This window comes from Rhinopithecus roxellana, chromosome 11, assembly GCF_007565055.1.
Source record: "Rhinopithecus roxellana isolate Shanxi Qingling chromosome 11, ASM756505v1, whole genome shotgun sequence".
Taxonomy (NCBI): domain Eukaryota; kingdom Metazoa; phylum Chordata; class Mammalia; order Primates; family Cercopithecidae; genus Rhinopithecus; species Rhinopithecus roxellana.
Window position 1 is genome coordinate 54,608,459 of NC_044559.1, and position 11,330 is coordinate 54,619,788.

At 39.9% G+C, this 11,330-nt stretch overlaps 1 protein-coding gene across 4 annotated transcripts in view; it reads left to right on the plus strand.

The window, feature by feature from the left end:
- The window catches only part of EPC1 (enhancer of polycomb homolog 1), a 120,259-nt gene that overhangs the window by 106,571 nt on the left and 2,358 nt on the right, over positions 1 to 11,330 (plus strand). For 2 of the 4 annotated variants that reach the window (XM_010357028.2, XM_010357027.2), the window contains exons 11-14: positions 8,165 to 8,283; positions 8,364 to 8,432; positions 9,275 to 9,416; positions 9,525 to 9,888. In XM_010357028.2, the coding sequence (XP_010355330.2) occupies positions 8,165 to 8,283; positions 8,364 to 8,432; positions 9,275 to 9,416; positions 9,525 to 9,888 (694 nt within the window). The remainder of the gene's footprint in view (positions 1 to 8,164; positions 8,284 to 8,363; positions 8,433 to 9,274; positions 9,417 to 9,524; positions 9,889 to 11,330) is intronic. The other 2 variants (XM_010357029.2, XM_030940594.1) reach the window with 1 other exon arrangement.

Consider the following 11,330-nt stretch of genomic DNA (forward strand, 5'->3'; position numbering starts at 1 on the left):
AAATTGGCCGGGCGCGGTGGCTCACGCCTGTAATCCCAGCACTTTGGGAGGCCAAGACGGGCGGATCACGAGGTCAGGAGATCGAGACCATCCTGGCTAACATGGTGAAACTCCGTCTCTACTAAAAAAACAAAGAAAATTAGCCGGGCATGGTGGTGGGCGCCTGTAGTCCCAGCTGCTGGGGAGGCTGAGGCAGGAGAATGGCGTGAACCCAGGAGGCGGAGCTTGCAGTGAGCCGAGGTGGCGCCACTGCACTCCAGCCTGGGCGACAGAGCAAGACTCCATCTCAAAAAAAAAAAAAGGAAAAAAAAATACAAAAAATTAGCCAGACGTGGTGGTGGGTGCCTATAATTCCAGCTACTCAGGAGGCTGAAGCAGGAAAATCGCTTGAACCCAGGAGGTGGAGGTTGCAGTGGTGGAGGTTGCAGTGAGACATCATGCCACTGCACTACAGCCTGGGTGACAGGGCAGGACTCCGTCTCAAAATAAATAAATAATAAAAATTATGCATGAAACAGAGTATTGACTGCATTTTGACTATGGCCCATCACATGAGGCCAGGTGTGGAATTTTCCACTTTTAGTATCAGGTCAACGCAGAAAAAGTTTTGGTTCTTGGAGCATTTCAGATTTCTGACTTTCATATTAGATAGATGCTCAACTTGTTTATGAGTTTGGAAGTTAACTATTTCGTAAAATACAAGTCACCTGATAAGCTTTGCTGCTATTTAAGCCGAATGTATGAGTTATAGTATAGCCATTTCTGATTATTCAATCATTGTTTTTTTTTTGTTTGTCTTGTTTTTGAGACGGAGTCTTGCTCTGTTGCCCATGCTGGAGTACAATGGCATGATCTCAGCTCACTGCAACATCCACCTCCCCAGTTCAAGCAGTTCTCTGCCTCAGCCTCCCAAGTAGCTGGGATTACAGGCACCCACCACCATGCCTGTTTTGTATTTTTAGTAGAAACAGGGTTTCACCATCTTGGCCAGGCTGGTCTTGAACTCCTGACCTCATGATCCACCCATCTCAGCCTCCCAGAGTGCTGGGATTACAGGCGTGAGCCACCGTGCCTGGCCTTTTTTTCGAGACACAGTTTCACTCTGTCTCCCAGGCTGGAGTGCCATGGCGTGATCTCACTCACTGCAACCTCTGCCCGCCGGCTTCAAGTGATTCTCATGCCTCAGCCTCCCAAGTTGCTGGGATTACAGGTGCGCACCACCACACCCAGCTAATTTTTGTATTATTAGTAGAGATGGGATTTCACCATGTTGGCCAGGCTGGTCTTGAACTCTTGACCTCAAGTCATCCGCCCACCTTGGCCTCCCAAAGTGCTGGGAGTTTTAAGTTAAATAGGAAATTCTAAATGAAGATAATAGAAGTCCATTTTAGTAAAGTGCATGAGCTTTAATGTGCTCATTTTATAGTCTGTTTCAGCTACTCAGAATCTTTTTTACTTTCCTTCCCACTCTTGACTATTTTGCATATTTGTATAGCCTGAGCAGTCAGGTATTAGGCTTCCTAATACCCGAGTATTGTGTGAATTAGGTGTGTTGAGTGCTTGGTCCTCTGGATACCATGCAGCAGGATAACCCAGTGGTAAGGAACTGGGAAAGACCATATGTGTATATGGAATTTTGGGGGCTAGGTTTTAGTACTTAAGGATAAATTGTATATTTTTAATAATCTTCAGTTAATAGGTGATTTTGGACAGTTTCCAAATACAGTTTTGTTTTTTGTTTTTTTTTAACTCACAAAAGCACCTTGGGAAGTTGAGTGTTCAGTGACTGAGTGTTCATTTGCATAAGGACTCTTATGTAAGAGTCCTTATATAATTCAGAAAGACTGGAAACAGAAAGTGATTTTTAAGCTACAATTCTGTGTTCAAGATGTGAATTCCTAATTTCCAGTAAAATTTCACCAGCATTCTGAATTATTTTTCTAAGCTTTCATATCTGCAGTAAAGATTTGGTTTATTTTTATAAACGAATAGGAGATATGTGGTTAGAATGATATGTTCCAAGTCTTAATATCTGTAACTTAGTGCAATTTAGTTTGTAACATAACATTTTCATCTTACTGTGGAAAAGGAATTCTAGATTTGAGCACTGAATATTTTGTAAGGTTTTGTGAATCTGCAGGACCTTGACTTTATTCAAATGTGTTCCAAAATTCAGAATTTTTGTTTCTTTTTTTTTTTTTTTTTTTTTTGAGACAGTCTTGCTCTGTCACCCAGGCTGGAGTGCAGTAGCACAATCTCGGCTCACTGCAACCTCCGCCTCCTGGGTTCAGCAATTCTTCCGCCTCAGCCTCCCTAGTAGCTGGGACTACAGGTGCGCACCACCACACCTGGCTTATTTTTGTATTTTTTTTTTTGAGACGGAGTCTCGCTCTGTCGCCCAGGCTGGAGTGCAGTGGCTGGATCTCAGCTCACGGCAAGCTCCGCCTCCCGGGTTTACGCCATTCTCCTGCCTCAGCCTCCCGAGTAGCTGGGACTACAGGCGCCAGCCACCTCGCCCGGCTAGCTTTTTTTATATTTTTTAGTAGAGACGGGGTTTCACCGTGTTAGCCAGGATGGTCTCGAACTCCTGACCTCGTGATCCGCCCGTCTCGGCCTCCCAAAGTGCTGGGATTACAGGCTTGAGCCACCGCGCCCGGCCTATTTTTGTATTTTTTAAGTAGAGGTGGGGTTTCACCATATTGGCCAGGCTGGTCTCAAACTCCTGACCTCATGAGCCTCCGTGCCCAGCCTCAGAACTTTTTTACTATAGAAGGTGGATTATTACATAACATCTGTAGCAGAGTCTGGAGTAGCACCTGTAGTAAAATACATTAATAGTTCTATAGTCATATAATAAAGTGCAAGAATATTCACACTAAGAGGAATATTTGACTGTAAATAATCTCATGTTCAATCATTCACAGCCAGATGAGGTCAGGTCTGGTCGTAGTTTGCCAACAAATGAATTACAGCAAACTTTGGTTTTCAAATTAGATTTCTAGATGGCTGATAAGGGCTCGTGAATCCTGTCAGCTCAGTCTCACTAATTAGGAAATCATACTTTAATAACTGCCTGAAGAATCATTTTACTTTATATTTCTTTAAAGTTACCTTTTGTTTTATATTAAAATAATGTTTGGCCTGTGTACTAAAAAATTTCTAATTCAGGGTCTTTAGGCATTTGGGGTTACTTTTGGTTTTATTAAAAGCAAAGTATACATTTTGAGGGGCCGGGTGCTGTGGTTCATGCCTGTAATCCCAGCACTTTGGGAGGCCGAGGCAGGTGGATCAGGAGTTCAAGACCAGCCTGGCAAACATGGCGAAAACTCCGTCTCTACTAAAAATACAAAAACTATCCTGGTGTAGTGGCACACACCTGTAATCCCAGCTACACAAGAGGCTGAGGCAGGAGAATCGCTTGAACCCGGGAGGCCTGGGCAACAGAGCGAGACTCCCTCCCCCCCCCCCAAAAAAAGTGTACATTTTGGTAATCTAAACTCCATCTTTCACGGCTGAATGTTTGCTTAGCACCCATCACTGTCCCCTCAGCTTCTCTCCTTTGATCATCTCCGTTGATGACCTTTAGCTCTAAGAGTACAGTGCACAGAGCAGCAGTCTGAGCTATAGGCTGTGCAGCTGCTGGTGCACCGTACCATGACTTCCCTGTAGTACAAGTGGACTCAGAGTCTTAGACTGGGTGCAGTGGCTCATGCCTGCAATCTCAGCACTTTGGGAGGCCAAAGCAGGGGTGGATTGCTTGAGCCTAAGGAGTTTAAGACCAGCCTGAGCAACATGGTAAAACCCCCATCTCTACAAAAAATACAAAAATTAGCCAGGCATAGTGGTGCTCGCCTGTAGTGCCAGCTAGAGCTACTTGGGAGGCTGAAGTGGGAGGACCAGTTGAGCCCAGGAGGTCGAGGCTGCAGTGAGCCCATATCACACCACTGCACTCCAGCTTAGGCAACAGAGTGAGACCCTGTCTCAGAAAAAAAATTTCTGCCCCAGAAAATTGGTTACTCTAGAAGCTACCAGAACAAAGATAGTTTCTACTTCTGCCTAAGTATTTCTAGTGAAGACAAATTCAACAACTTTCTAGATCGAGTTATTTGAGGATCTTGGTAAGAACATTTGTCTGTGTATTGAACCAAAAACTGCCTTCTTAAATTTAAAGTTGCAGGTCCCTGGTTTGCTCATGGAAGCATACCGAGTGAGTTTGCTCCCCCACCGGCATCATGATGGCCTTCACACAGTTGAAGTCCTATCATGTTTCCTTTCCTAGTCCCGTTCCTGGTTAAGTATTTGGAGCTTTTAATCCTGTCCCATACATAGGATTCTCCCTGCATAGACCCGTTTGTCAGGTGCTCTAGGTATGTGGGCTTTTTAAGCACTTGATTCATACTGTTGGTACATCATAAGTTAGATTTCTTATAAATATTAAATCCAAGAATTTTTGTCTATTTTTCAGTTTAAAATCTCATTGCTTTGGGGTTCTCTTTTCCTTCCACTACTACATCTGTGTGACCTCAGAAGTTTCTTCATCTCTAGGTGAGGTTGTAGGAAGAAATCCTACAACCTCCAAGAGTCCTTCCTGACCTCAAAACTTTCTGGTTTTGTGAAAGGATTCTGACTCTAGATTTGGTCCTCTGTCAACAACAACCATCTTGCCCACCTTTGTGTGAATTACAAACTTGATTCCCACACCATATCAGGAGGTAAACATACAACCTAAAAATATTCTACCTTGATATCAATCCATTCATAGACATTTAGAGAGGGTGAGGGTGGTGGTCATTTTTGTCTTATTTCCGTTTAGCATTTGGTTAAGACTTTCAGATTATAATGGTATCATGACTTGAGGTCATCTCAGGATAAAGACCCGGGAACTTTTTCTGGATAAATAATGTATAAAACCCAGTTCAGATTTCATTTGCCCATATTTACTACCTTTATCCAAGTTTTTCTACTCATTCACACTGGAACCTTCTTTAGGAATTGAACTTTATTTCTCAGAAGAAATATAAAATCTTAGCATCTCATAGCTGAAAAGGACCTTAATGATCACCTAATTTAATCTCATTCTCATTTTATTTATGTATGTATTTATTTTTAAGACGAAGTCTCGCTCTGTGGCCCACACCGGAGTGCAGTGGTGCAATCTCAGCTCACTGCAACCTCTGCCTCCTGGGTTCGAGTGATTCTCGTGCCTCTGCCTCCTGAGTAGCTAGGATTACAGGCGTGTGCCACCACGTCTGCCTATCATGTTTCCTTTCCTAGTCCCGTTCCTGGTTAAATATTTGGAGCTTTTAATCCTGTCCCATACATAGGATTCTCCCTGCATAGACCGTTTTTGTATTTTTAGTAGAGATGGGGTTTCACCATGTTGGTCATGATGGTCTCAAATTCCTGACCTCAGGTGATCCACCCACCTCAGCATCACAAAGTGCTAGGATTACAGGCCTGAGCCATGGCGCCCACCCTGTCTTTCTCATTTTAGATGAAGACACAGAGTCCCAAAAGATCTAACTTTCCCAGAAATACAGAGCTAGTTATTGATAGAGCTGAGGACTAAGAATGTCAAGGTCTTTTGGCCCCTAGACCATGGTTTTTGTTACCACCACTTTCAGCTTACGGGTTACTCTGTGCATTTTTCTTAGACTATTTGCCAAAAGTATCCAGGAAAAATTTCATAACTAGACTGTAGAAGACAGCAATATCTAACAAATAGGCTAACATAGTAATCTAAAATGTTGATTGCATTTTTTTTCTTTTTTTTTTTTGAGACAGAGTCTCACTCTGTCACCCAGGCTGGAGTGCAATGGCCTGGTATCAGCTAACTGCACCCTCCACCTCCCGGGTTCAGGCGATTCTCCTGTCTCAGCCTCCCAAGTAGCTGGGACTACAGGCTCGTGCCACCACACCCAGCTAATTTTTGCATTTTTAATAGAGACGGGGTTTCACTATTTTGGCTAGGCTGGTCTCAAACTCCTAACCTCGTGATCCACCCATCTTGGCCTCCCAAAGTGTTGGAATTATAGGTGTGAGCCACTGCACCTGGCCTTGGTTGCATTTTTATTTCCAAGTCTGTATTAGGAAGAAGTTAACAGTTGTTAAGAAGTGAAATTCACAAGACCTGCAAAGACCCAGGATTAAGATGTTAAATAAGGCAAAAATATTTGGACTTTATTCATGTCAATTTCTAATTAGTTCCTGATAAATGTTTAATTAAACACACACACCAGCAAAGTTCTACAAAAGAATACTTTCTTTCATCTATATGGACTTTCATACATAGACATTCGGTGAATGCTAAATTATGGTTTTTCTATATGTGTAATGATCTGACCTTCCAAAAATAGGTTTGCTTTTAAATTTACCGAGCATTCTCTACTAGAAAAGCCAAGGCTTAGGCCAAACACTCAAACGTAGGAAATTCAGCTGTAAATCTCAAAAATATATTGGCAAAAGTATCTAGTGAATCAAGGATCCTTACATTTAAATAATTGCTTTTCATGGATATTTTTTAAACATAAGGAGAATATTAACTATGAAATTGTTTTAGGGCAGCATTGACCTTTTCTTTTTAGATTTTCTTCAAGTTTAAAAACAACACATTTCTGTTTATATGGAAATGATCATGTTGACAGTTATTTTTATGTCAGTATTTAGGGAGCATTCTATTATCAGTAAAAATCTTTTCTATAGATTGCAGATTTGTGAATTACAAACATAGTAGGAAAAGGAGCTCATCGAAGGACAGATACCAGCTGAACAGATTTTAACACACAGAAAATAAGAAAACCAATTTCCAACAAGAAGTTACTTTTTTGCCCTTGTAACCCAAGAACTTAGTTCGACTCAAGTATGAGAGCCTGTGTAGATACTAAATAACTTATGAGGTTTTCTTGAATACTATTTCACAATTTTCTGATCCATTCAAAATATGGCAGAATTTGTACCTAAGCATTTTCTAGTTGTACCAGGCAGAAACTATATCCTGGAGGGTAAAGAAAGATTCTTCATGAGTTATATAAGTGAAAATTATAGGACTTGAAGTGATATTCTAGCTAAACTATCAAACTGCCATTAAACAAGAACAAATTAGGTGACAGTATTTTGAAAACATTAAACTTTAGATTGAGGAAATGTGCATGATTTATGGATTCCCTGGTAGCCAGGGATGCATGATAAATCTTTTTTTTGTTTTAATTAATTACTCAACCAAACATCACAGTCTTCTTAAAGACGCCTTTAAAGTCAGAGGTATTGTGATTGTATGTGCTTTTTTTTTTAATTGGCAAAAAAAGAGAAAAAGGTTTCCTTTTTAAAAACTTCACACACTTTTTTGGGGGGGTAATAAATGAACATTTTTTTGTTTGTTTTTTTTAGAACTGAGCTCTCCATAGACAAACATAAGTAGCATAACACAGTGTCTTTCCTCAGACATCATTCTGTACAGTAAATCAACATAAACAACTCCGTTCTTATTGACTGGATTTTTTCCAGGTGGGTTAATTGGGTGGGGAAAATTAATTAACCTTAACATTGGAGCCTCTTTTCTTCCTGTTAGTTAAACTTAAAGGATGAGTTCTTTAAAAAAAAAAAAAAAAAAGGCAATCAACCAACCAACAACTGTAATCTTTCATATAGAGGAAAATTTTTTAATGACTATAATTAGAAAATATGTAGAACAATTAGTATATATACACAGAGCTGTTAGGGATCATCCGAATGCATTGGGAAGATATGGATTAAATAGAAATCAAATGGTAATTACCAGAATTTCTCTCAAGCTCAGTGCAAAGTTGAATTCCAAATCCATGGATTTTAAAAGCTGATATTACCTTTCTACACTGTCTAGAACAAGTGTCACAGCTTAAAAAAAAAATAGTGGTGTTGAAATTTGGGAAGTGAGAAGTTCTCTTTCCTGTGTTTAATTCAGGAAGTTTAATTTTTTTTTTCTTTAAATTCATGCCACTCTTGTTAAATGTGGTAGCAGAAACACAGAAATTTTCATTTGGAAGTGATCTTTAGCAGGATCATGATCCTTTGTCAGATGCTTCAATTTTGCACAAATTTCTTTTAATGCAGAATTTTCGTTTTAGTATTGTAAGACATATATGACAGCTGGGCATTTGTATAAAGTGTGTCTTTATTTTATGTTCAGCATTTACAGCCGAACAATACCAGCAACATCAACAGCAACTGGCACTCATGCAGAAACAGCAGCTTGCACAAATTCAGCAACAGCAAGCAAATAGTAATTCCTCTACCAACACATCACAGGTGAGGGATTTGTCTGTCTTATGATTATCCCTCATTGTTTCCCACCAGAGTTCATCTCTAATTACCAACTGTTGTCATAGAACCTTGCATCTAACCAGCAGAAAAGTGGCTTTCGCCTGAATATACAGGGTTTAGAAAGAACACTACAGGTGAGTATGGAAGCTGTTGCCTCTGCTCCCTATTTTAAAAAGTAAAACTAAAGCACTTAGTTAAATGAGATGAAGATACTGTCTTCCCGTCTGACCTGTAGTCCGTTAATGTACCTCTTGAATATATAACCCCACCCAGTTCATTCTCTTGGGCATGTTAATTATTATTAAGACTTTTAAAATTATGCAAAAATAACCTTTCCTACTGTTGAAAGAGATAACTTTTAAACCTAAAGCATGATAAATGTTTGCCATTTAAACACATGTAGGACATAAAGCTGAGGTTTTAGTCTCTATGCATCTTGCAGGAAAAATTTATTTTTAAAAAGTTGAGGGGCCTGTCAATTTCTAGGTTAAATTATGTCATATTTTGTTGCTTCCATTTCTGAAGGGATAGTTATCTTATCCCAAAGGTGCCTTTCATTGTGTGTGTATACATACGTGTGTGTATAAGTTAGGTGAAGGAAGTTTACATATTTATTCATTATATGGATTTGCAAATCACTGAAATGTTTACTAGCGTATTTCTTGTCCAACATTTTGTGTTGGAGGTTTGCTGTTTCCACATTATAGAAGGCTTATTTTGGTAATCGACTTATACATATTATATATTGTCACATATGAAGCAAAATTACAACTTAGATTACTTTTCATTTTTCAAATATATGACTGTCAAAAGAGATAATTACTGTTGCATCTCAAAGTACTAAAAAAGAAAGATTTCAATGGTTTGCCGTTTTTACTTACTATATTCAAACTGATTTTTGGTATACATGTGTAGCTTTGATACTGTTTTGATACTAAGTGATACTGATTAGATTTCTTTTGTATTTTCTTTTTAGGGTTTTGTTTCTAAGACTTTGGATTCTGCTAGTGCTCAGTTTGCTGCTTCTGCTTTGGTGACATCAGAACAACTGATGGGATTCAAGATGAAGGATGATGTGGTGCTTGGAATCGGGGTGAATGGTGTCCTTCCAGCCTCAGGTAAGAATAAAGACATTTAAATTGTTTGGGTTATATTTATAACATATATCTGTAATATAAACAGCAAAGTTGTACATTGTTTAGATGTTTCTTTCTTTTTCTCTCTAGGAGTATACAAGGGCTTACACCTCAGTAGTACTACACCAACAGCACTTGTACATACAAGTCCATCAACGGCAGGTTCAGCTTTGTTACAGCCTTCAAATATTACACAGACTTCAAGTTCCCACAGTGCACTGAGTCATCAAGTAACTGCTGCCAATTCTGCAACAACTCAGGTTCTGATTGGGAACAACATTCGATTAACTGTACCTTCATCAGTTGCCACTGTAAACTCTATTGCCCCAATAAATGCACGACATATACCGAGGACTTTAAGTGCTGTTCCATCATCTGCCTTAAAGCTGGCTGCCGCAGCAAACTGTCAAGTTTCCAAGGTCCCATCTTCATCCTCTGTAGATTCAGTTCCAAGGTGAGTAATTATTTTAGCCTAACATACCTGGAATAGGAAATCTAACCTCAGTCTTCCAGCATTGTTCTTTACCTATTTCTTTGTGCTTCCTGTTCTTTTCTTTTTATACATTAAAAATGTATAGTTGAGAATTGATCACTTATTTATTCAAGAACTAAACAGTTCTTGAACACTTAATTCAATATTAAGAATTTGAACTAACTGGTAGTGAATATTGCATATATGATTTGGAACATCCCTTTCTTACTATAGCAATAGATTATGCCAGGCACAGTGGTTCACACCTGTAATCCCAGCACTTTGGGAGGCAGAGGCAGGCAGATCACCTAAGGTCAGGAGTTCAAGACCAGCCGATCCAACATGGTGAAAGGCCATCTCTACTAAAAATACAAAATTAGCCGGGAATGGTGGCGACGCCTGTGATCCCAGCTACTCAGGAGGCTGAGGCAGGAGAATTGCTTGAACCCAGGAGGCAGAGGTTGCAACGAGCCAAGATTACGCCATTGCACTCCAGCCAGGGCAACAAGAGCTAAACTCTGTCTCAGAAAAAAACCATATAATGCTCTCATTTTTCTTCCATCTTTGGATGGAAGGAGTTCTCTTTAGAACGTTTCTTTTATGAGTTTTTTTCCACAGCTTCTCATGTAAACAGGTAGAATTGATAGAACCCCCCGCCCCATCACTGGTGTGCTAAGCTATTCTTTTTTTTTTTTTTTTTTTTTTTTTTTTTGAGATGGAGTCTTGCTCTGTCACCCAGGCTGTAGTGCAATGGCACAATCTCAGCTCACTGCAACCTCTGCCTCCCAGGTTCAAGTGATTCTCCTGTCTCAGCCTCCTGAGTAGCTGGGATTACAGGCATGCGCCACCATGCCTGGCTAATTTTTGCATTTTTAGCAGAGATGGGGTTTTGAACTCCTGACCTCAGGTCATGCTGGTCTTGAACTCCTGACCTCAGGTGATCAGCCTGCCTCGGCCTCCCAAAGTACTGGGATTACAGGCATGAGCCACTGCGCCTGGCCTTAAGCTATTCTTCTTAATGTAAAGACTTACAGTATTCATGCCAGGTCAACTCTGAAACCATTATTTTTTTGTGCTAACTTGCCTTCTTGGATTTCAGTGGACAGTTGAGAATTTTGCTGATGCTCCATTATGTTGTAGAATTAATGGTAGTTACAGTCCTGCTGTCTACAAGGTACTGTGGGAGAAGCAAAAGAAAAAGGTGTTTTCACTTTAGTTATAACTGCAGCCAGGCATAAAAGAGTGAGAAGTTCAATCATGCTAACTGTAGATATCACAAAGCATTATACACTTGTTAAATTAGTTGTATAGATGATGGCTGTAATTTCAGTATAGGGAGAAATCTTATTTTGCACAGGGAATTCTGGGACTGTTCTAACAAAATAAGACCAGATTCAGTCTGTGTTAGTCTTTGGGCAAAGAGG